General features: G+C 39.2%; 1 protein-coding gene across 3 annotated transcripts; it reads left to right on the plus strand.

Moving 5' to 3' along the window:
• The first annotated feature begins 6382 nt into the window (after positions 1-6382).
• Positions 6383-25941, plus strand: sting1 (stimulator of interferon response cGAMP interactor 1). Of its 3 annotated transcripts, XM_083547123.1 has the most exons (8): positions 6384-6638; positions 11041-11261; positions 15174-15351; positions 16256-16364; positions 18272-18501; positions 21207-21393; positions 22259-22928; positions 25685-25941. In XM_083547123.1, exons 1-7 carry the CDS (start codon positions 6477-6479, stop codon positions 22534-22536), a joined length of 1365 nt encoding a protein of 454 aa, XP_083403249.1. In that variant the 5' UTR covers positions 6384-6476; the 3' UTR covers positions 22537-22928; positions 25685-25941. The 3 variants fall into 3 exon arrangements, with proteins under 3 accessions (XP_083403251.1, XP_083403249.1, XP_083403250.1); XM_083547125.1 differs by lacking the exon at positions 25685-25941 and having other exon boundaries at positions 6383-6638; positions 22264-22407; XM_083547124.1 differs by lacking the exon at positions 6384-6638 and having other exon boundaries at positions 7203-11261; positions 25685-25933.
• The last annotated feature ends 1138 nt before the right edge of the window (positions 25942-27079 follow it).

The raw sequence follows: 27079 nt of genomic DNA on the forward strand, positions 1-27079 counted from the left end.
CTTTAAGATGAATTGGAACACTGACTGCACCAAGGCCTCCTCACCTCACCTACATCACTACACTACAGCAAACCCTTATATTTAAATAAGCAAAATCTCCACAAGCAAACTCCAAAATATAGTGGAACATCTTCCCACAAGAGTGGAGGTTATAATAACATCTAAAGACGAATTAATGTGGCATGCAATGTACAAAAAGCCCTTAAGATCTTATTGTCAGGTGTCCACAAACTCTTGTCCATATAGTGTACTATGACACATAAATGTATGAATGTATCAATTTATGGCTTTAAATATTTTGTATGTTTAGCTTTTTAGAATAGGTTCATCCTGCTTGTTATTGATAAATGCCAGTGAAGATTTTATAACTGGGAGTCATCAGTGTCTTGATGTGTAGTGAGCCAGTGTCCTAAACATTGCTCCAATTCATATACAGCATATAATGATTCAGAAGATAAGGAGCTATAGATGTTTGCGATACACCGTAAATAAAAAGGGCAGAGTAAATAGAGAGATTAGTGTATTCTGGGAAGGAAGCAAAATCCTTTAGATACTGTTGGGTCTGGCTTTCAGATTTCATGTCCCAGGAATTCCTTTTAATCTTTAACATTTGCAGTTCACTCCAAGGACAAGCACTACGATTTACAGTGTTGTTCTCCCACACCAAAGATACAAACAGGATAATCCCTGACCTCTCCAGCTGACTTCAAAGCAGCATTCAAATTCAAAAACAGCTCTGATCTTCAGGAGAACCTGGAGAAACATCTGACTCCCTCCTAACCGACTCTTTAAAAAGATTCCTTTGTCTACCGCATCCGGACTCTTGTGCAACAAGCCAATGCAAGTAACTGTTTTACCAACCAGTCTAAATGCGTGTTAAAGCTTGAGCGCCTTATTTTAGGGTGAATTTGAATTTCTATGTTGTGTTTGTCTCATTCATTAAACACCGTATTTGTCATAAGTGATTGTCTCAGAGTGCCGCTCACATTTCAAAGTTCCTGCAATATTTGATTAAACTACATGCTCTATTAATTGTATGGTATAAAGTAAAGGGGGTCTTTAACAAGTGTGCTGGTACCGATCTTGTACAAGGGAGAAGTGCAGACCTGCAATAACTACAGGGGAATTAAGTTAATCAGTCAAACCATGAAGTTATGGGAAAGAGTAGTGGAAGCCAGGCAGAGAAGAGGTGATAATCTGTGAGAAACAGTATGGTTTTATGCCGAGGAAGAGCACCACAGAAGCATTGTTTGCTTTGAGAACGTTGATGGAGAAGTATAGAGAAGGACAGAAGGAGTTACATTGTGCATTTGTGGATTTAGAGAAAGCAAACAACAGAGTGCTGAGAGAACAATTGTGGTATTGTATGAGGAAGTCTGGTGTGTCAGAGAAGTATGTGAGGGTGGTGCAGGACATGTATGAGGACAGTGTGACAGCAGTGAAGTGTGCAGTAGGAACGACAGACTGGTTTAAGGTGGAGGTTGGATTGCATCAAGGATCGGCTTTAAACCCTTTACTGTTTGCAGTGGTAATGGACAGGTTGACGGACGAGGTCAGACAGGAGTCTCCATGAACTATGATGTTTGCGGATGATGATGTTGTTTGTGGTGAGAGTAGAATGAGAGGGAGGGTGGTGAAGTGGTGCGGTTGCAGGGAGAAGAGGTGGAGAAGGTGGAGTAGTTCAGGTACCTGAGGTCAACAGTGCAAAGTAATAGAGTGTGTTCGAGAAGTAAAGAAAAGAGTGCAGGCAGGGTGGAGTGGGTGGAGAAGAGTGATAGCAGGGGTGAGTAGTGGTGATAGGGTGATAGGACTGTGGTGAGACCTGCGATATTGTATTGGTTTAGAGACAGTGCCATTAAGTAAAAGACAGGAGGTGGAGCTGGAGGTAGCAAAGCTAAAGAGTTTGAGGTTTTCGTTGGGAATGATGAGGTTGGACAGGATTAGAAATGAGTTTATTAGAGGGACAGCACATGTAGGACGTTTTGGAGACAAGGTGAGGGAGGCGAGATTGAGATGGTTTGGACATGTTCAGAGGAGGGACATGGGGCATATCGGTAGAAGAATGCTGAGCATGGAGCCACCAGGAAGGACGAAAAGAGGAAGGTTAAGGAGGAGGTTTATGGATATGGTGAGGGAAGACATGCATGTAGTTAGGTTGAAAGAGGCAGATGTAGAGGATAAGGGGCTATGGAGACGGATGATCCGCTGTGGCGACCCCTAATGGGAAAAGCCGAAAAAATAAGAAGAAGAAGAAGCAAGTAATAGGGGTCACATTCTTCTTTGCTGGGGAGATAAACCTTTTATATTATTAATGAGAGACAATACTGTCTGTTTGGTGAAGAACAGACAAAATAATTGTAACATTAATTCCATTGCCGTTAATTCAACAACTTAATTTAAATATTTATGAATAATTATAACATATAATTACTTATAAATATTTCCCTTTTTGCGAGCTGAATTCGCTACAACACATAATCCCCTTTACAGACGCCCCGCTTTAGTGGACATCATAGCAAAACAGTTTTTTACAGATTTTTTCCCAAAGTTTTTATTTATTGCTGACATTACACAAGCTTTCAAAAAAGTTTGGGTGACTTTGATAATAGCGTTTCTAATGGCACAGTATATATTATGGTAACAGTACAGTGGCCAGGGTCATACAGAGGTTTTCCAAGAAAGATTCCACTCGGAACAGGCCTCACAAGGGCCAATAAAAGAAGTTAAGTCCTCGTGCAGAGCGTCAGGTGCAGAAGCTGCTTAAAAAACAGACGCATGAGTGCTGCTGTAAAAGACTGTAGAAAGAACATTACTCATAATCTTACATTTCAGTGATCATGTTAGTTCTCACTCTCCAGTGTTCTGTATTGCTTAAAGATTCATGATCACACTCTTGATGTCACCCAAATGAGGATGGGTTCCCCTTTTGAGTCTGGTTCTTCTCAAAGTTTCTTCCTCATAACATCTAAGGGAGTTTTTCCTTGCCACAGTCGACATGGCTGCTCATCAGGGATAAATGCACACCATTCACCTTAACTCTTAAAATTCTGTAAAGCTGCTTTAAGACAATGTCTGTTGTGAAAAGCGCTATAGAAATAAACTTGACGTGACTTGACTTGCAGCATTGCTTTAGAGGTTGCAGAAGTTCCGCTTGTCAGTGCCCAGACCATATGCCGCACACTAAAACAAGTTGGTTTCCAGGCCACCGTCCCAGAAGAAAGCCTCTTCTAAAGCTGGCTCACAAGAAACCCTGTATACAGTTTGCTGAAGACAACCTGTCCAAGACCATAAATTAATGGAACCATTCCCTGTGGTCTGATTAGACTAAGATAAACTTGTTTGGGTCAGAATATGTCCAGCATGTGTGGTGATGCCCTGGTGAGGAGAACCAAGAAAATTGTGTCTTGCCTACAGTCCAGCATGGTGGTAACATCATTGTCTGGGGCTGCATGAGTGCTGCTGGGTACTTGGGAGCTGCAATTCATTGAAGGAAACATGGATTCCAACATGTACTAAGACATTCTGAGTCAAAATATGATGCCCTTACTTCCAAAACTGTCAGAATGGACAACATAATAACGAACCCAAACACACTGCCAGGATGACAACTGCCTTGCTGAGGAAGCTGAAGGTGAAGTTAATAGAGTGGCCAAGTATGTCTCCGGACCTGAACCCTATTGAGCACCTGTGGGGCTCCTCAAGTTTATTTGTATAGCGCTTTTCACAACAGACATTGTCTCAAAGCAGCTTTACAGAAAACAACAGTGAAGGTGAATGGTGTGCGTTTGTCCCTGATGAGCAAGCCGTGGCGACAGTGGCAAGGAAAAACTCCCTTAGATGATATGAGGAAGAAACCTTGAGAGGAACCAGACTCAAAGGGGAACCCATCCTCATATGGGTGACATCAAGAGTTTGATAATAAATCTTTCAACAATACAGAACAATTTGTGATCATCATAGATCCAGCATCAGCTTCTCCATGCCAGGGCCTTTAAACACTCGGCATCTACTTCTCCATGATCATCCATAGGTCCATAATCTTCACGAGGTGGGACGTGACTGGAGCTGGCCAAACCTCAGGATGCCTCGGGATGGGGAGAGAAAGAGAAGCAGTGGAGAGGAATTAGCGTAGCTGCTGTTCATGATATTAACAGCACAAGTTGATAATGTGCATGTGATCAGATGTTCTGGAGCACAAGGTTATGATGTGATGTGTGTGATGTGTGTTATGTGTAGGCTTTGCTAAAAAGATATGTTTTTAATCTACACTTAAACTGGGAGAGTGGATCTGAGCCCCGAACACTGTCAGGAAGACTATTCCAGAGTTTAGGAGCTAAATGTGAAAATGCTCTACCGCCTTTAGTGGACTTTGCTATTCTAGGAACTACTAGAAGCCCAGAGTTTTGAGATCTCAGGGAGCGTGACGGATTGTAGCGTGTTAAAAGACTGGATAGATACATGGGAGCCAAACCATTTAGTGCTTTATAAGTGAGTAGCAGTAGTTTGTAGTCTATTCGAAACTTAATAGGAAGCCAATGTAGGGACGATAAGATTGGGGTTATATGATCGTATTTTCTTGACCTAGTAAGAACTCTTGCTGCCGCATTCTGAACTAACTGAAGCTTGTTTATTAATGATGCAGGACATCCACCTAGTAATGCATTACAATAGTCTATTCTAGAGGTCATGAACGCATGGACGAGCTTCTCTGCATCAGATATAGATAACATTTCTTAGCTTAGAAATATTTCAAGCGGAAGGTGGAGAAGTGGCAGGTGTCTAAGAAGTGGCAGGTGTCTGTAGAAATATTTCAAGCGGAAGGTGGAGAAGTGGCAGGTGTCTAACATCCAGCAGCTCCGTGATATCATTATAGAGGAGTGGAAGAGGATCCCAGCAACAACCTGTGCAGCCCTGGTTCCATGCCCAGGAGGATTAAGGCAGCGCTGGATAACATTGAGGCTCGCACAAAATATTGACACTTTGGACTCTAAAATATATCGAAGTTTAATTTCTATATTACTGTCCTTTGAGAAGATATAATAAAATGGATGTTAAAATGTGAGGGGTGTAATCACTTTTGTAAGACACTTTAAAAAAATTTACTTAGTCGAAACACGACCTGCGTCTAAAGATCACTCACTGTTCTTTTATTGTTAGTAAAAATGACATAGTTTCCGAGGAATGTTGCGACACTTGCAATAGCACTGTCGTAGGGTTTGTATTATAAAAAATAAATAAATAAATAAATAAAAGTGTTGTTTAGTAAATGACGCTGGCTGGACGGATTAGTTTTTGGCACAATTTATAAATGCAGATTTTTGCACATAAAATTTGCCATGTATGCAAAGTTTTTTAAATAATAATAATAATAATAATAATAATAATAATAATAATGATAATAATAGTTTAACGTTACATCTGATCATAAGATGGATATGTGAGTTCTCATTTGATTTTATTATAACCTTTATTCTTCTGGGGAGATGTTCCACTAGATTTTGGAATGTGTTTGTGGAGATTTATTCAGCCACAAGGGTGTTAGTAAAGTCAGGTAATGATGTAAGTGAGGTGAGGAGGACTGGGGTGCAGTCAGTATCGACCTTCATCCCAAAGGTGTAAAAGGTGTTAAACTTGCAGGCCACTCAAGATCTTCCACTCCAACCCATGTAAAGCATATCTTCATGGAGCTGTATTTGTGCACAGGGGCATTGTCATGCTGGAACAGGTTTGGGTCTCCTGGTAGAGGGAAATATTTTATGCTTCAACATGTCCAGGGACATCCAGTACAATAGTGTGCCTCCAAGTTTGTGGTAACATTTTGGGTCAGAACCACATAAAAAAAATCAGGGGTCCCAATATACCAATATACTCTATATGAAGTACATATTAAAGATTTCTTAATAAAGCAACACAAAAAGCAGGATCCTTGCAAAAGACATGTCCGGACAGCGTAGGTTTCTAAAGTCTAGATTACAAATTGCTTAAGCTCCATCTTCTATTATTGTTATTACACGCACTTCTGTGCAGACACATATTGACCTTTAATGATTGTGGCCCACCTTAGTTGGAGAACAAAGGATGATTTAGAAAGGAAAAAAACCTGAGGTTTCATGTTGCATCACTTTCCGGGCAACATGATGTTTCTGGTTTCTGTTTCTGGTGTTAATCAAATGAATAGTCAAAGTGTTCAGTTTAATAATAATAATAATAATCAATTAGCCTTTCATTAGGATCGAGAAACATGCTGATGAGAGTTTTGCCCTCTATTCAAATGTGCCTTTGTGTGTGTTTAGTGCGACCAGTGATTTTGATTTCAAATAAAGAAAAAAAACAAATGTGAATGCCGAGAAATGTGTCACATGACTTCAAAGTGAAAATGAAACTGAGATACTTGCCCCAGCAGACCGTGTTTTCTGTCCGCACTCAGCGTAGGTGCACGCAGAGAAGAGGTGAAGAAAGGAACTGGGAGACACTGGATGGGACTGACACATCCAGAAAAAAGAGCACCACTAAGAGAGATCAAAAAGCAAGAAAAAGAAAAAGAAAGAAAGAAAGAAAGAAAGAAAGAAAGAAAGAAAGAAAGAAAGAAAGAAAGAAAGAAAGAAAGAAAGAAAGAAAGAGATTGCTCAGTGCTACAGGTAAGCCGCTATCTTTTTTATCCTTTTACTTGGCTACTCCTGCTGTAATCAGACTACACATTATAACAGTTTGACTCTGATTTGACTTGTATCAGATAGATTTCCATCCTGCTGTATTGTTTTTCTGATTTCACTGTTTATTATGCACAGATATTTCATGTTCTTATCTCTGGAGGAACAGGTCTACCATCATGTCTGACTCATAATCCAAAAGAGATCAGACACAGGTATTAGTGACTCTGTCATCAGATTACGATATCATATTTAAATAACACCTTTTGATTCCGTACTCAGATATCAGACTCTGTCATCAGGCATTTTTCAAAATCAAATATCGTTGTAGAAGGTTTGAAGCAGGGGTGTCCAGGGTTGCATGTTTTAATTCCACCCAATCAAGGGCAACACCTGATCATTAAAATGAAAAAAACATTAGGTAGGATTTGGTGTGGACTTGATTGCAATTAAAACCTGCACCCATTTCGGCCCTTTGTATAATAGAACGAAAACCCCTGGTTTAAAGACTTACAGGAGAATGAATGGGAGGTGAACCTCACTATGTGTTCCCTTCAGCTCTGCCCTCTTTTACAAACCAGCGCAGACACTGTCATATTTACAAAATCATTGTAATCATCATTTACATGATGGTTTGTCTAAAACCTGCTACAGGATCTGCCTCGCTTCGGTGAACAAAACGATTTGCTGAAGCAATTACAGATCTCAAGCTGGTGCTGCATGTTCTCATAAGATGAAAAACAATGAGGGCGTGCAATAGTTTTGTGGTCGGAGTTTAGGTGACAGGCAAGTTAATAATGAAATAATAGACAGACATACTGGTTTTGCAGGGAGTTTATGTAATTACTCATTCATTTAGTTTTTAGCCAGACTGCTTGTTGGTATTTTTCTCTTCACCTCTTGAGAAAATACCCTCTCAATAATAGAGCATGGGACCAACAGAAATGATCATCCCCACATGTTGCATTTTGACTAAATGTTCATTTCATGTGAAATGTTGCAGAAAAAAATTCCTTATGTATAGAGCTGTTATCAGCCATATCCACATTTAGGTCTTTTACAATATATGGATAAAAGTTAATGGACACCAGAAGATAGAATTGATTGTGTTCTACATTAAGTCCCCATTTTGCTGTTATAATAACATCCACTATTCTGGGAAGATGTTTCACTAGATTTGGGAGATTTGTGCTCATTCAGCTACAAGGGTGTTATCAAAGTCAGGTACTGGTGTAGGTAAGGTGAGGATGTCTGGGGTGCAGTCAGTGTTCCAATTCATCCCAAAGGTGTTCAATAATGTCGAAGTCAGAGCTCTGTAGCAGTACACTCAAGAACTTCTACTTTAACTCATGTAAAGCATATATCCAGGGAGCTGGCTTTGTGTATAGGGGCATTGTCATGCTGGAACAGGTTTGGGTCTCCTAGTTCAAGTGATGGGAAATTTGAATTCTACCAAAGACATCCTATACAAATATGGGCCTCCAGCTAAAGTTGGAAAAGTCAGGTGTCCCAATACTTATGTCCAAACAGTATATCTTATTTATGCTCAACTATTTACAAAAATACATATTCCTCGTTCATTCCTTAAACTTCAGAAAGCATGGTTGATCAGAGGCATCTGGATCTAGGAGTCTATAGAGGAGCATACAGTGTGAAAAATACAATGCGGATTACAAAGCATCAGCATTCACATTAGCAAAATCATTTACACCAAGCAGTTTATCCTTGCCAACTGATCTACCAGCATGTTTTTGGGAGGTGTAAGAAAACCTTGATGGATCACATAGGTGAACAAAGACAATGTGAGAAAATGTGGAAAAAAGTGCTTTCTTACAACCTGGAAATTCCCGAACACCACATCACCTAGACCTGGAGAAAACAAGACCTGATACATGTTTTGTCTCGTTCCAAACGAATAACAAATAAAAGTACAGTCAGTTAAACAATAGAAAATATTTAGTTATATAAAACCAATATCATGCAATTTTCTTGTATAACAAAGTGGGCTAGTGAAAATCTACAGTACTATTACATACTGGGACCTTAAAAGATACATTTTTAACTTTGGTGACTAAATTGGACCTTGAACATCCTCCTGTCATCCTTTTGATCACGTACATGATTACACCGTCATTTGGGAATGAAATGCTACAGACATGGATTCAGTTAGAAGCATATTTTTATTTCTTTTGTTTTATTTATCCCTTAATAGTATTACTTACCTCTTGGCATGTTGTTTAATGGTAAATATTAGTAGCTTAAGATGTTGACTATGACCCAGTGAGGGTAAAACCACAGCAGTTGTGAACTAGGTATTCACAAATGAACCCTAAACCTGCCCTTACAGCGTAAGCAGAGTATCCTAGTAAGTCGATTTCATAAAGCAAATCATGTACTCTATATTATAAATAGACTCCAATTTCATGAATGACATCATGCTATTGTGCAGGACGCAATCAGCAAGTCAGATTATCACAGTGAAGGCATACAAACAAAGCAGAAATTCAAATTGCCTCAGAAAAATGCATGCATATGTTTTGTAAGGGACATCGCCCTGGAAAAACGTTAAAATGATTTAAGCTCTCTTGAAACTGAAACTGAAATTAAGAACGATTCTAATAGTTTGTGTGTATGGTACATGGACTGCTCTCTGGGTGTAGAAGCCTAAATGCACAATCTGTGCACCAGGTATGCAGGAAAGTGCACTTTGCCACATCATATACTCATTTTATTGGCAGAAGATGGTGAAAAAAAATGGTCGCTACACTGAAGTTTAGGTTTCATTAGGAAGGTATTTCGTAGCTAAATCCAGGTGTGATTAGTTTACAGCTTTATTAACTATAACTGAAGAAACAAATTTAACATATCGATTTTATGTACAGTTTGTGTAAACATAAACAAAACCACATCAGACATCCTCAGACTTGGTCAATTGCTGGTTGTATATGAACTGTTTTCTGTGGCTTGTTTTCTGTCTTTAATAAGTCACAGATGTGAACAAAGGGGAAGTTTAAACTGAGCAAACTGTGTCTCCTCCTACATCAAATATGAACAGTGAGCGTGATCTGAAAGGCAGCAATGCAGCATGCAGGTGTACAAAATCAAACCCTGAAATGTAACATACTGTAGACACTGGCAGAACTTGATATAGTTGAACAGAATCACTGACATTATCATGGAGAATAAGAAGACCTGTTTCATAACAGGAGGTTTGTGCTTTTTCAGCCACAAGAAATATTGATAACTATTGAGGGGGCCTGGGTTGCAGTTAGCATATCTTATTCAGCTCAAAGATGTTCAATAGGGTTGGGGTCAGAGCTCTAAAGCAGGCCAATCAAAATCTTCACTTCAACCAATGATTTTGTGCAGAGGAGCATTATAATGCTGGAACAGGTTTGGGTTCAAATGAAGGGAAATATAATGCTACCACATCCAAAGACATCCTATACAATCGTGTCTCTCTAAATTTGTGATAGCAGTTTGTGGAAGAATCCCATCTGGCTAGAAAAGTCACGTTTGACCATATAGTGCATCTCACTTAATCTCAACTACTTACAAAATTAACCACCTTCTTCTGCACATTTGTCACTGCCAGACCCTTTATATGTGTTTGCCGTACACATATCCACACATATCTACATATGCGGGGGAGTGGTAGCTCAGTGGTTATGGTGCTGGGTTACTGATCGGAAGGTTGTGGGTTCAAGCCTCGGAATTGCCAAGCTGCCACTCTTGGACCCGTGAGCAAGGCCCTTAACCCTTTGTACTCCGGGGCGCCGTATCATGGCTGACCCTGCACTCTGAACCCAGCTTCTAAGCAAGCTGGGATATGCGAAGAACGAATTTCACTGTGCTGTAATGTATATGTGAAAAATAAAGGCTATTCTTTATATTCAATGCTGTACATACATTTTTTTTATTAATTTGCACAATCGCTACTATCCGCAACACATTTACACCAAGGAGTATTTTATTACAGATGAATGATGTACCAGTATGTTTTCAAAAAATATTTGCTTTCTTTCAACCTGGAAACCCCAAACTCACTGATATCAAAACCAGGAAAAAAGAAGACCAGACAAATGTTTGTCTCGTTACATACTGTATATATTTAAATATAAAAATAAAGAGACTTCTTTAAAAATAATTTTATGCATCAATAATTCATGAATTCGAACAGCAGTGACAATCAAAACCGATGGCAAACCATTACCTCGAACATCGGTGTATAAAAGCAGCTGATGCTCTTTGTAGGAAGAACAGACCTGTAGAACAGGTTAGAGTTTAGACTAACAATAGATCATCTCTGGGGAAAAAAAACAGGTTTGTCAGTTGAAGACGGTTAAGAATAAACATGATATTCGTCTGGATTTAATATGGATTTTTACAGGTGAGAATGGTGAAGAAGTGTGCGGTTCCAAGGCCTCGGGGTCATGTGCCGGCGGTGTGTGCGGTGGTATTGAGCAGTTTGGCGTTGGGGTTGGTTTGGCTGCTGGACTACAGGCTGATGAGAGAGATGTCAGGACTTGTTATATTTTCTTTGAGCATGGGAAAGACACTGCACAGCCTCTGTTTACTCACTGAAGAGTGGCTTTTTCATTCGCAGCAACGGTGAGATATCTATTCACTTTCAATATTTTATCATATGTGTATTGTATAAGTAGGATATAAACCTAATAAGACATATCGTCAAATTGAGTGTATTAGTTGAACACTTAACACAAACCAGGATGCATGATCTGAACAGAAATGTCTATTCATTCATTGTCTATCCATTACTGGGCCGGTCTAAATATTTGACAGTTTAGAGGAACACTAGTTTCAGGTAAACTATCATCCGACAAGTATTTACCAGCTCTAATCAGAGAACCACCATGATCTTTACTCTGCCCTCAAAACGCATATTAAAAACAGGTGTAAAGTAACAAAGTACAAATACATTCGTTACTGTATTTCAGTAGATTTTGCTGATATCAGTACCTCACTATTTATTTTTCCGACAACTTTTTTCTTTCACTCATTACATTTTTAAACAAATATCTGTACCTCCTACTTGTTACATTTTCAATACAGACACGTTACTGTAGTTTTAATCTATTTTTTTAGAAACATAGTAAAGGTTCCGTTTGGTGTCCTGATCATTTACGTAATTTTAAACACCATATTTACATTAAAACATTCACAAGAATATTTTGGCCTTATGCTCGATGTTAAGTTTGGTTTCGCGAATACTGAACATACATTTGCGTAAAGCATCAGTATTTGTCCGTGGCCATGTTGCTTAGAGTATTAAAAAATTGGAAAGTATTAATGTATATTTAGAACAGAAAAATGTGCGATCAAGTTGCGATTAATTGAGGTAACTCAGGACGATTGATCGATTAATCGCAATAAAATATTTTAATCGATTGACAGCCCTAATTTTAATATGAAGAGGTTTAGTTACCAGCGTGACACTAAAACAGGTAGTAGTAAATACACGTCAGAGTTTTTTTTATATATATATATATATATATATATATATATATATATATATATATATATATATATATATATATATATATATATATATATATATACACTTCTTTACTTCAGTAAAAAAGTATAGTCAGTACTTGACTAAAAAAAAAAATGAGTATCTGTACTTCGTAATTAATGTCACCCCAGTCCTTGAGTGGACATTCATCGACTGGCAATATCAATTTGTGAAAAGATATATTTATGCTTGACGTGCGATTACATCAAGTCTTACTGTGACAGATTGAAGAAAAGGCCCTGCTGTGCTTTCAAGCATGTCAGATCTGGCTGTACTCTTCCTTCTCAGTGAACCTTTTCACTTCTCTTGTGAAGATTCAGAAGAAAAGTGTTTTCTTGTTTCATTCTCTTGACTTTGAGATTTATCTGTACTACATAATTACCACAGTTGCTCTATACTGTATGTTGGAAAAGAATAATCCTCTAATGGAGGTCTTAAATCAGGACCTGAAGGGGTTTCACTCCCAGGATACATAAAGTCCTGGTAGTTAACCTGCACTACAGCTGTTATGTTGTCATGGCACTTGGTGTCCCTCCACACAGCATGTAAAATGTCTGCAGAGGTATCCAAATAAGAGCTACAGATAAAACCCTTATCTACTTGTTTTTTTGACAATTTGTAGACACTGGCTATAATTTTGATCGCCTTCTTAGTTGATATACATGCATAGAAGTCAATGACTGTCTCTTAGCCATGAAGCAGTTGATGACAGTGAATCAGCCCGATAGCACACATTGTTTTTGCCAGCACAGAAAAATGGGGAACTGTGCTAACCAGTATGGACACGTGAGAAAGGAGGGACTGTCCCCACTAAATGAGTTTTTTTGTCAGCGGGAGATCCCAGACTTAAATACAGAAATTGGGAAAAATAATTCCTAAATAGAATTGGGGATTTCTTTGCCATAGCAAAAACATATACCCTCAGGCAATGTTCAAGGGGCAAGCTGAATGGCTTGCATTTCTCACCAGGCAAGAGGGGTGTCTTGTTAGGTTACATGGGGGGTAGGAGTGTGAAGATTGAGGCATTGCTTTGCTAGGTAGAATTTGGATACTTTGGACCTGTTGCCCAGATCCATCAGGTAATAGCTACTAATAGGTAGGGTGAGTGATTCCATTAAGAACATAAATGGATTGAAATGTTGACTGGCTTCTTCTCATGCTACATCACTAGGGCAGTTTACCAGGCTAATAAGAAAATGCTGACTGCCATTTATTTTCTGCATACATAAGCTCACAGTTGGCCAAGTTTGGCTAGTGTTGCTTAGTCAGAAAAGCAAATAATGCCATCTTTCCTTGGCACTTGTAGGCAATGCATCAGATAACGCAATACATTAATGAAGGCAACAAAAAAAAAAAAAGAAATTGTGATTTATAACATGGTCCAAGCTCATACAATGTAGCAACTACACCACTCCTTCGAAACAAATTCAAAAGGAGAAAGAAACCTGTTTAGAGCACGGGCCCAAAAACAAAACCCTTCAGATGGCTAAAGGTACAAAAATGTATTGCGAAATAGGACAAAGAATAATACATTCATTCATTTATTTTCTCCCGCTTATCCGTAATTCGGGTCGCGGGGGCAGCAGTCTAAGCAGGCCCCCGCCTTCGACTGCTGCCCAATTCTCACAGCACCGTCCCTTAACGGTCCCTTCTGCAGGTGGTGAGCCCACGGGAAGGCGGCCCCACGTCACTCCGACGTCACGGACCTTGATATTTCCCTCGTAAGGGACCCCCGGAGCATAGAGAGTTAAGAGCCTTGCTCAAGAGAGAGAATAATATACATAAACACCTAAACATTAAATAATTGATATCAGTAGCTCATCCAGAATTAGTCCCAGCTCTCAAAGAGGTTAACAGCCAGCTCAACACTCTCGCTATGATAACTGCTTTCGGTGCGTGCGGCAAACCTTTAGGCATAGAGGGACATCCCTCTTACATTAAAACACTCAAAAGGCAATTACCACAATTCAAATAATAATACACAACTTAAAACATAACCCTTCACTCATAATTCCTATACACAAAGGGATGCACACACACACACGAAAGACAAGCACCCTAAATTAAGCTGGTGACATAAGGCTGGGAAGGTATCATCAATTAAAATAAAAATATACAAAAAACAAAGGCCCGGCCAACCAGACTTGTACACAAACAATTCACACAATGCACATGCTGCCACCATGCAGCACACTCCTGAGACCGGCCAACCAGGGGACCAAACAAAAACAACACTGGAAAAACACCAATTGACAAATCTAAAACAGAAAAACAAAAATTAACAATACAACATATGCTTTAAAACACAACATTTAAAACCATGGTTACCAACTGCACACTCACTTATTTAATTCAAATATTAAATAATTTACCTTCATTGGCAAATACCAGATATAACAGTTGATGTTCAAGCATTTATCCAGATCTGAATCAAACACATTCCCAAAGTAAGATACAAAATAAGACCTTTCATGCCATCTTATTTACACAAATAAGACAACGCCCATATATTTACCTACACCAGCAGCTGCCAACATACTGCTCAATTTATCTGTATCTAAATAAATAAATAAAAATTTCCATTTCTTCTTCTTCTCGTGGTGTTTTATGGCGGTTTGGCAGATCCCATACCATCAAAATAAATCCCTCTGAATAAACAAATTAAACAAACTAAAGCAACAAACTTGGCCTACCTCCTCTAGGGCGACTTCAAACACAACCAAACAAAGCAGCACTATAGCCCATGTGCTCTCAAAACAGGGCCCACATTTCGAAGCCTCTTGCCCAGTGCCTGCTTAAAAAGTCTTGGGATAATTAGCCAACCACACCCCTACTGGTAGGTGCTTGCCTGGATACATTCATGATGTCTTGGGTGTCTGTAGATTCATTGAAAATACATTCAAGTTCTTTCTAAAGTATGTAGCTCTTTCAATTTCTTTGCAGGTGTAATCAGATTAAAGACTCTTCCACGTTGTGCTCTCTGGCAGGTATGGTGGCAGAATCCAGCACATGCTCTGGGCCTGTTTCAGCAGGGCTACTCAGATAGGAGTGGGTGTGGTCCTTCTCCTGACCCTGCTGGAAGGTTTTCAATGGACACATGACAAGTTTGTCTTTTGTGTCCTAACCTGTGCTTTCTACCTGCTGCTGAAGACCCTCGGAGTTCTGGTAAAGACGGTTTTACTTACACAAAAATCCCATAAGCATTTCAAGAACTCACCTCACCAAATTAGAGTGATTTCAGTAGCATCCTTGGAGATTTGCTAGATCTTGTGAACATTTATATCAGTTCGGTAGCATTTAGAACATTCACAAGACTGGACTGACATTTAAGAGATTGACATATTTGTTAGTGTTAAAAACAACTATTTAGATCTTAGTAATTTTATTGAAGGAAGTGATAATCAGAGCTAAGTTTCTGTACAGTGGCATTTTTGCTTTTGATATCTAATGTACTTCCACTTCACATCAGATGTATATGCATAATTTAATACTAAAAAAAGATTATACCAATATTGGAGTGGATGAACTTGGCCACACCCCCACTGCCCACCTTTGCGATCACCTGGAACACTGATGGCACACCAGATTTCCTCATCAATCCTTATCTGACATCATCAATGCTCTTGTAGCTGAATTAGCACAATTATTATTAGCTATTAGCATATTATTCCCACAGCCATGCTCCAGAATCTAGTAGAGAGCTTTTGAGGAAGAGTGGATGAAAAAAAAAAAGCAGGACTAAATCTGAATTTTGATGTTAGGTAGTTAGTTAGGTTTGATGAAACTGTTGAACATATTGGGTTTATTAGATTACAAAAACAAAAGTGCCTTGATGCTTATTTTCCCTGACCGTTTTGAAATCAGGGAACCCTATAAAAAAAAAAAAAACGATCAATCACTGTTGGTGTCTATTGAACTGTTGGTCGAAGTTTCTTAAAAAGTGATGTCTAGAAAGCTTTTGGCCGTATGAGTGTCAAGTACTTCAATCAACAAATGCCTTCCTCATCCTTTTTCTCTGTTCCCAATTTTTCTTTCTCTTCATATCTCTTTCTTGCTCTGTCTCTCTCAGGGCCCTGCTCCGGTGGAGATCTCAGAGGTGTGCGAAAGCAGGAAGCTGAACGTAGCTCATGGCTTAGCCTGGTCCTATTTCCTAGGTTATCTGAAATTTGTGTTACCAGGTATACACAAACACACACACGCACACATATTACTTATGCTGTTACGAGAATGGTACACCACACACTCCCACACATTCCTTCAATCAAGTTGTGTCGATAAATTACTACTTGATGACGTCCCTAGGGGGCAGCAACACACACTTAAAGAATCTAAATCAGGTGTCACCAACCTTTTTGACACCGAGAGCTACTTCTTGAGTACCGATTAATATGAAGGGCTACCAGTTTAATACACAATTATGAAATAACAAATTTGTTTAATTTACCTTTAATTATGTTATTATTAATAATTAATGATATTCATCTATATCAGGGTCAAACTCAATTGCACAGGGGGCCAAAACTCAAAGCACACTTTAGGTCGCAGGCCGAACAGGATAAACATTTATTGAACACACTAAAACTAAATGTTTTTTTAACATAAATATGAATAAAAACATACAGGAATATTATTCCATAATAAATAAACTCGAACTTTAAATAACTTAAAATATTCTGCTCTCCATAAAAATATCTCCTGTCAAGACCCTGAACAAATAAAAATTGTGCTTTTAAATAAACGTAAAAATAACAATAAATCAAAACAATCAGATTTCTTTGCTTTTATGCCATTTTATAAAAAATTATCTTAAACTTTAAATAACTTAAAATATTTTGCTCTCCATAAAAATATCTCCTGTAAAACACCAGACATCTCACAACTTCATCATTCAGCTCTTTAGAAACTCTCCCTCAGTAAATAACCGGCTGATGTGACTGATTTCTCCTCTGTTTTCACACCAGCTTCATTTTGAGATTTTGCTCTGGTAAAAAAACGTCTGCTGAAATGTCAGATTCTTCTTTAACTCTTCTACTTTCTGTATCTTCTGCTCTGCATTCAGGTTTTTCAGCTTCTCCTGATGTTTTGTCTCATAGTGCCGTCTTAGATTCAATTCCTTAATTACAGCCACATTCGCTCCATAAATAAGACACACGTGTTTACTGGAAGTGTCAGCAAACATATACTGAGAATTCCATGGGTTTTAAAAGGCTCTGTTTTCAGGTAGTCTAGCATTCGGTAAGGCAACTGAAGCGCTGCATTATGGGATCTGTAGTTTGTGTTATCAGCGCTTCATATCGCCGGGACATTAATAACTATAATAATAGAGCTTTATAAAATCATCTCGCGGGCCGGATATAATTGTACGTCGGGCCGGATTTGACACTGAGTTTGACACCCCTGATCTATTTGAAGACACTGATCAAGTTAATGATTTCTCACAATAATTATCAACAATAATTTAACAAAGTAGGAAACAGATATTTTTAGAAAAGGCCCGCGTTGGTGACCCCTGATCTAAAGAGTGTATAATGAGGTATTTTATACACTCATTACATTTACATTAAATTTACATTTCTGGCATTTGGCAGACATCCTAATCCTTATTATTGCCTCATTACAACTGAGTAGATGAGGGTTAAGGGCCTTGGGAAGGGGCCCAGCAGTGACATTTGGTGGTGCAGGGTTTGAATTCAGAAGCATCTGATTGCTAATCTTTTAATTGCTGAGTTACCATTGCCCACAGCTTCAACTTAGAACAAAACACTGTTAAGATATGTAATACTTCTAAAGAAGAGTTCAGAAGAATCCAAACATTTCCAAAGAAACAATTATTTTTGAACTTTCCCCACTGTTGGACAAATAAAGGTATATCTTTCAGCAAACAGAAGTGAATCCTGAGGTGGTTTCATCTTCTAGCCTATTTACATCAATGCTTGCAGTATCATGTGATCCAGCATACTTTTCTGCTTACCACAGTTGTAATCAGTGTTGATTTGAGTTAATATAGCTTGCCAAACTTCTTAAACAATTCTGAAGCTGCATATTCAGGACCATATTTCTTTCTTTCCTGTGTGTGTTTCCACAGAGCTAGAGGAACAGGTGAGAAAACACTACAACCAGACAGGAGAGATTCTGCATTCCTCCCGGCTGCACATCCTCCTGCCTCTGAATGCAGTGGCCCCAGCCAAGATGGAAGAAGTTGACCAGAACGTACTTTTCCACCAGAATCTCCCGGGGATGCAGATCGACCGGGCTGGAGTCAGGAAGAGAGTCTACAAACACAGCATTTACAGAATCATCGACCACGAACAAAAGGTTAGGAGCGACACATTGAGATACCACTTGTTCAACTACACATATTAAATCAGATACTTTAGGAATCATTTGAGAAATGTTCCTTTAAGTTCAAGATCGATTCAAAAGGTTTGTTGGGTTTAGCTTTCAGGTTTTCCGTCAAAAAAAAAAAAATGTTTATGCAATATTCATAAATATTGTTAAAAAAAGCATCTAAAAATTTGGGTCAATGCCAAACATTTGCATAAAATATATCCAGGGTAAATAAAGGTTAATAAACATCATCAACACAAATAAATAATTATTATTTTTATTACATTCTTAAAAAAAAACCCAAAAAAACACTATATGGACTAAAGTTTGTGGACACCTGACCATGAGATTTGTATGTGATTTTTGAACATCCAATTCCACAGTCAGTGTTCCAATTCATCCCAAAGGTGTTCAATATGTTTGAGGTCAGAGCTCTATCGCAGTCCACTCAAAATCTTCCAGTTTAACCCATGTAACCCACATCTTCATAGAGCTGGCTTTGTGCACAGGGGCACTGTCATGCTGTCATGCTACATTTTATACAATTATGTGCCTCTAATTTTGTGGTGGGGTTTGGAGAACCAAATACAGTGAGGAAAATAAGTATTTGAACACCCTGCTATTTTGCAAGTTCCACCACTTAGAAATCATGGAGGGGTCTGAAATTGTCATCGTAGGTGCATGTCCACTGTGAGAGACATAATCTAAAAAAATTAATCCAGAAATCACAAAATATGATTTTTAAACTATTTATTTGTATGATACAGCTGCAAATAAGTATTTGAACACCTGTCTATCAGCTAGAATTCTGACCCTCAAAGACCTGTTAGTCTGCCTTTAAAATGTCCACCTCCACTACATTTATTATCCTAAATTAGATGCACCTGTTTGAGGTCGTTAGCTGCATAAAGACACCTGTCCACCCCATACAATCAGTAAGAATCCAACTACTAACATGGCCAAGACCAAAGAGCTGTCCAAAGACACTAGAGACAAAATTGTACACCTCCACAAGGCTGCAAAGGGCTACGGGGAAATTGCCAAGCAGCTTGGTGAAAAAAGGTCCACTGTTGGAGCAATCATTAGAAAATGGAAGAAGCTAAACATGACTGTCAGTCTCCCTCGGACTGGGGCTCCATGCAAGATCTCACCTCGTGGGGTTTCAATGATCCTAAGGAAGGTGAGAAATCAGCCCAGAACTACACGGGAGGAGCTGGTCAATGACCTGAAAAGAGCTGGAACCACCGTTTCCAAGGTTACTGTTGGTAATACACTAAGACGTCATGGTTTGAAATCATGCATGGCACGGAAGGTTCCCCTGCTTAAACCAGCACATGTTCAGGCACGTCTTAAGTTTGCCAATGACCATTTGGATGATCCAGAGGAGTCATGGGAGAAAGTCATGTGGTCAGATGAGACCAAAATATAACTTTTGGGTCATAATTCCACTAAACGTGTTTGGAGGAAGAAGAATGATGAGTACCATCCCAAGAACACCATCCCTACTGTGAAGCATGGGGGTGGTAGCATCATGCTTTGGGGGTGTTTTTCTGCACACGGGACAGGGCGACTGCACTGTATTAAGGAGAGGATGACCGGGGCCATGTATTGCGAGATTTTGGGGAACAACCTCCTTCCCTCAGTTGGAGCATTGAAGATGGGTCGAGGCTGGGTCTCCCAAAATGACAATGACCCGAAGCACACAGCCAGGATAACCAAGGAGTGGCTCTGTAAGAAGCATATCAAGGTTCTGGCGTGGCCTAGCCAGTCTCCAGACCTAAACCCAATAGAGAATCTTTGGTGGGAGCTCAAACTCTGTGTTTCTCAGCGACAGGCCAGAAACCTGACTGATCTAGAGAAGATCTGTGTGGAGGAGTGGGCCAAAATCCCTCCTGCAGTGTGTGCAAACCTGGTGAAAAACTACAGGAAACGTTTGACCTCTGTAATTGCAAACAAAGGCTCCTGTACCAAATATTAACATTGACTTTCTCAGGTGTTCAAATACTTATTTGCAGCTGTATCATACAAATAAATAGTTTAAAAATCATACATTGTGATTTCTGGATTTTTTTTTTTTTTTAGATTATGTCTCTCACAGTGGACATGCACCTACGATGACAATTTTAGACCCCTCCATGATTTCTAAGTGGGTGAACTTGCAAAATAGCACGGTGTTCAAATACTTATTTTTCTCACTGTTTGGCTGAAAAATGTCAGGGGTCCCAATACTTTTGTCAATAAAATGCATTAATAAATGATGAATAATTTAGCATAAACATACAGCATCGCATAAACACCTAGATCACATGAACTAGTGGTAAAATAACAATATTTTTTAAAATAGATGCACAATCTGTTTTTATGTGTAAAAACCCAAGATAGTTAGCATTCATTAGCCAAGAAATACACATAACACATACACTGATACTTTGTTTTTGTCTTAGATGTCACATAAATTATAGAGTATTACATTTGAAGAATGTTTACGGAACATTTACTGATCTTATATTTGATCAGAATTTATATTAACTTTCCCACAACAATATTTTCATTGTTAACATTGAGAGAATTGTTCAAAACACCTCTGTTATGGTAAATATTATTAGAACATTGCTGAAAAGTTATGTTTGTAAAACTTCACAGTGTCATGTGATTAGCTGATTTTTCTAACCCTTTCTTGTCTCCGTCCCCAGACATATTTCTGTGTGGTGGAGTACGCCACTCCACTGCTTACCCTCTATCAGATGTCCCAGGACAGCACTGCTGCGTTCAGTGAGCAGGACAGGACACAGCAGGTCCTGCTCTTCTACAGGACTCTCAACCACATTCTGGAATGTTCTCTAGAGTGTCGCAACCGCTACCGCCTTATCCTGCTCGATGGTGAGTCTTACTGTAACACAAACTTCTCATGCTGGAGATCTACAACTCTTAAGCTCTAGGGTTGGAAAAATGACTGAAACTAGAGATAGCTATCTATCTGTCTGTCTGTCTGTCTGTCTGCCTGCCTGCCTGCCTGCCTGCCTTCCTTCCCTTCTGTCTGTCTGTCTGTCTGTCTGTCTGTCTGTCTGTCTGTCTGTCTGTCTGTCTGTCCCTTCCTTCCTGTCTGTCTGTCTGTCTGTCTGTCTGTCTGTCTGTCTGTCCATTTGTTTAGAGATTTGTAAACTCAAATGACAATCAAAATGTTGCTACTTTTAAAGTTATACTATGTGGACAAAAGTATTGGGACATGTGACTGTTCCAGCCATATGTGGTTCTTCCCCAAACTGGTACCACAAAGTTGGATGCACACAATTGTATAGGACATCTCTGGAGACCCAAACTTGTTCCAGCTTGACAATGCCCCTGTGCACAAAACCAGCTCCGTGAAGATATAGTTACATAGGTTGAAGTGGAAGATCTTGAGTGTCTTGCTATTGAGCTCTGACCTCATCCCTACTGAACACCTTTGTGTCTGATCGGGATCATAAATCCCTATGCTTCAAAAGCTAGTGGAACATCTTGGAGATTATTGTAACAACAAATGGGACTAAATGCTTAAAAAGCACATTCACTTTGTCAGCTGTGTACAAACTTTTATTTATATAGTATATATTTCAGTCCAGAAAACCCTTTTTTAGAACCATTAGAACTTTTGACTGTGTGACTTTTAGGTTCACGTTTGTAAAAAAAAAAAAAAAAAAAAATGCATTGGTAATAATTTCTCATAAGCATTTTTATTTAACTCTCATATTTTTTTTTATTCCAGACCAGCAAGCTGATGGTGAGCCTCAGCATCTGTCCACGGAGATTATCAAGCACTTGCAGCAGCAGGAGCATGAGATCCCTATGGTCCATCCAGAGGACCTGGCCCAGCCTGTGCCAGAACAGGGCATGATCGGAGCTCCACGTCATCTTCTGCAGCAGGAGGAGCCACTCAGCTCACTTCCCAGTCTGATGATTAGCGCCCCACAGTCGTTGAGGTCCGAACCGGAGGAGAATACAGACTACACCCAAAACCACTACAACCACAACAGACATCTATAAACCAACGTTATCACACACTACCTCCTGTATTAAACTTGTGTTTATAGTATCTTTATATGTAATTATGCATATAGTAAAGATTTGAGTCACTGTGAATCCTTTTGTAATTGTATGTTAAAGATTACAGATGTTTCTGTAGATCCCAGTGTCTAATATATACATCTGGACATCTGACCATCGTATATGCTTTTTAAACATCTTAATTAGTCTACATTTAGTCCCCATTAGCTGTTATAATATCCTCAAAAATAACTCTTAAAGATGTTCCACTAGATTTTGGAGATTTGTGGTCATTCAGATTTTGATGTAGAGTGAGAAGGCCTTGGATGCAGTCAGCATTTCAACTCATCTCACAAGTGTTCGGTAGGGTTGAGGTCAGAGCTCTATAGCAGGTGTAGCGTCTGGCACAGGTCATTTAGATTTCATGTTTCAGGCATTCCTTTTAACATATGACATCTACATCTCAATCAAAAGGTGAAACATTTATTGGGGGTGGTGTATCTGACAGTTTCACACTCCCCCTCCGAAGACACGAAACAGGACCAAACCCTGAACTCTTGTTGAGTTCACAGGGACCCTCTAATCATTATACAATCCAAACTCGAAACTCGATCCAGCATGGCTGTTTGTGACACACACATACACACACACACACACACACACACACACACACACACACACACACACACACACACATACATACACCACCCCGAGAGCCAGATAACCCCCTTGGCCTCTCTGGTTGACCTCATAGGGACCCTCAACCATAAAGCACACACACACACACACACACACACACACACACACACACACACACACACACACACACACACACACACGTCAAGTCAAGTCAAGTCAAGTCAAGTCAAGTTTATTTGTATAGCGCTTTTCACAACAGACATTGTCTCAAAGCAGCTTTACAGAAAACAACAGTGAAGGTGAATGGTGTGCGTTTGTCCCTGATGAGCAGCCGTGGCGACAGTGGCAAGGAAAAACTCCCTTAGATGATATGAGGAAGAAACCTTGAGAGGAACCAGACTCAAAGGGGAACCCATCCTCATATGGGTGACATCAAAAGTTTGGTCATAAATCTTTCAACAATACAGAACAATTTGTGATCATCATAGATCCAGCATCAGCTTCTCCATGCCAGGGCCTTTAAACACTCGGCATCTACTTCTCCATGATCATCCATAGGTCCATAATCTTCACGAGGTGGGACGTGACTGGAGCTGGCCAAACCTCAGGATGCCTCGGGATGGGGAGAGAAAGAGAAGCAGTGGAGAGGAATTAGCGTAGCTGCTGTTCATGATATTAACAGCACAAGTTGATAATGTGCATGTGATCAGATGTTCTGGAGCACAAGGTTGTGATGTGATGTGTGTGATGTGTGTTATGTGTAGGCTTTGCTAAAAAGATATGTTTTTAATCTGCACTTAAACTGGGAGAGTGTATCTGAACCCCGAACACTGTCAGGAAGACTATTCCAGAGTTTAGGAGCTAAATGTGAAAATGCTCTACCGCCTTTAGTGGACTTTGCTATTCTAGGAACTACTAGAAGCCCAGAGTTTTGAGATCTCAGGGAGCGTGACGGATTGTAGCGTGTTAAGAGACTGGATAGATACATGGGAGCCAAACCATTTAGTGCTTTATAAGTGAGTAGCAGTAGTTTGTAGTCTATTCGAAACTTAATAGGAAGCCAATGTAGGGACGATAAGATTGGGTTTATATGATCGTATTTTCTTGACCTAGTAAGAACTCTTGCTGCTGCATTCTGAACTAACTGAAGCTTGTTTATTAATGATGCAGGACATCCACCTAGTAATGCATTACAGCTAGTCTACACAACAAAATGGGGCATTTCTTTTACTAATTAAACAAGTAAATAGGATGCTCCATATTCCACGACATAAACCGATACCTTGTATGTATCTAAAAATTCTATTAATGTAACTATTAATGTTGTCTCTTCTATTAAGGCTTGATTGACTTAGAATGATCTGTTCTTTACTTACAAGGGGGCATTTTATTTATGTATCAAAACACAACACTGTAGTAACATCAGTTATACTTTAATTACTGGTCCCGGCAAGTTAATGTATACCTGTTATAATGCTGTATGTCCTTTTAAGGCCTGATGTCAGAATGTATACAAAATTATCTGTTAATCACTTTCCTAATGAAAGTGAATTTTGTTTTGTGTTTTCATTTCCTTTTACCAGAACACAATCGTAGTAACATTAGTTACACTTTGATTACTGATCTATGTATGTAATGTACCACTGCCTTTATGCGCTTTTCATGTTCAGTATTCAAATGACCACAAAATTATCTGTTACTTATTGTTCAAACAATGGTGCATTTTATTTGATCACGAAAGGTACTATACCATCTTAATACACTTTGGATAAAACTTAAAGTTCTCCAAACTTATATGTATAAACACATGAACAAAGAAAGTCTCTCCCTCCAAAGTTTCAGGCCATAGCATTGGCCATTCCCCCAAAGATGGGTGGGGTTCAGGACCTTTGAAACATCTTGAACCCAACTAATCAACGTTCAGTCAAGAAAAGCAAGCTCGCTCACTTGGCTCGACCGGAAAGGCTCGGAACCCCGGGGCCCAAAGGCCTGGAGAGTCGGACGCTTAGAACAGCTCAGCAGCGACTCTTCGGGACGAGATCTCAAATCTCTCTTAAGATCTTCCAGCAAGCTTTATCTTTAAGAACGACAACTGCTCTGATCTTCAGGAGAAGCTGGAAGAACATCTGACTCCATCCTCTGAGTATCGCTCATAACTTAAAGTTCCTGCAACATTCGGTCTGAACTACATGCTCTTTTAATTTTTACGGTGTAAAATAAATGAGGGTTACGTCTTTCTTGGCCAGGGAGATACCTCTTTTATAGAATTAATTAGGATTATACTGTTTGTATAGCAGACGAACAGACCAAATAAGTGTAACGTTAATTCCATTACCGTCAATTTCAACTTAACTTAAATATTTAAAATTACTTATAAATATTTACCTTTCTTTGCGAGCTAAATTCGCTACATATAATGGTGGAGAATGCGGGCAAACTGTTGGTCAAACTATATACTAATTTTATCTTTGTCGATGTTTTTTCCTCTTCTCCCCCAGTCGCTACACAGGCCACTCAAGATCTTCCACTCCAACCCCTGTAAAGCGTGTCTTTAGTGAACTGGCTTTGTGGACAGGGGCACTGTAATGTTGGAACAGGTTTGGGTCTCCTAGTTCAAGTAAAGGAATAATTGAATGCTACCACGTCCTCAATCCATTGTGTGCCTCCAATTTTATAGAAACAGTTTGTAGAAGATCCACATACAACTGGAAAAGTTAGGTGTCCCAATATTTTTTAATACCTTTCCATCTATCCATATAGTATACAGTACAGACCAAAAGTTTGGACACACCTTCTCATTCAAAGAGTTTTCTTTATTTTCATGACTATGAAAATTGTAGAGTTACACTGAAGGCATCAAGGGCTATTTGACCAAGAAGGAGAGTGATGGGGTGCTGCGCCAGATGACCTGGCCTCCACAGTCACCGGACCTGAACACAATCGAGATGGTTTAGGGGTGAGCTGGACCGCAGAGTGAAGGCAAAAGGGCCAACAAGTGCCAAGCATCTCTCGGGGAACTCCTTCAAGACTGATGGAAGACCATTTCAGGTGACTACCTCTTGAAGCTCATCAAGAGAATGCCAAGAGTGTGCAAAGCAGTAATCAAAGCAAAAGGTGGCTACTTTGAAGAACCTAGAATATGACATTTTTCAGTTGTTTCATACTTTTTTTGTTATGTATATAATTCCATATATAATTCCACATGTGTTAATTCATAGTTTTGATGCCTTCAGTGTGAATCTACTATTTTCATAGTCATATGTGTGTCCAAACTTTTGGTCTGTACTGTATATATATTCAGTGTTTGTATATTTTTACTTTGTTTTTTTTCCCTTTCAGAAAAATGTCATACACTGGTAGGTTTGTTATTTATATTCACATATAAACTTAATAAAACACAGTCAATTTATTTTCCACATTTTACTTTCCATTTCCTGACATTTTTCTTTAGGTAGACAATGACATTAAGGTGCCGTGTTAATGAGAAATCCAGCGCAGAAGAAGTGTCGTGAGTAAACAATGAATTCAGAGTAGAAGAATGCAATGCAGCCAAGTTACTAATTCAAGCCCAATATGTTTCCATGGAAACTCTGATTTTAACTATGTTCCACATGTAAAAATGATTGCATTCCATACATGTATACCGAACTGAACGCCTTGTCCACCCCCCCCTCCCAACCGAGGGTTGTTCCCCCCCTCCCCAAAAAAAATTATCTAAAAAATATCGCACTCTCTATTGTAAACAATATATCTATGTATACCTAAATAATTGTGAGGGTAGAAAAAAAAATGCAAAAATCCATTTATAAACAGTCACCCACCCCTTACCTTCCTCACTGCTTTCCCGGTTCATCTCACCTACTCTACACACACGAGTCAGGTGTGTCGCTGCGGCTCAATTAAT

Source organism: Silurus aristotelis (genome assembly GCF_946808225.1).
Source record: "Silurus aristotelis genome assembly, chromosome: 7".
Lineage (NCBI taxonomy): Eukaryota > Metazoa > Chordata > Actinopteri > Siluriformes > Siluridae > Silurus > Silurus aristotelis.

Excerpts from the sequence above, each read along its gene's own strand:
- sting1 (XM_083547123.1), top strand. The coding sequence starts at position 6,477 with ATGGGACTGACACATCCAGAAAAAAGAGCACCACTAAGAGAGATCAAA. Across the intron at positions 6,639-11,040 it reads GAGATTGCTCAGTGCTACAG|GTGAGAATGGTGAAGAAGTG; the intron begins GTAAGCCGCTAT and ends GGATTTTTACAG. Across the intron at positions 15,352-16,255 it reads TGAAGACCCTCGGAGTTCTG|GGCCCTGCTCCGGTGGAGAT; the intron begins GTAAAGACGGTT and ends TGTCTCTCTCAG.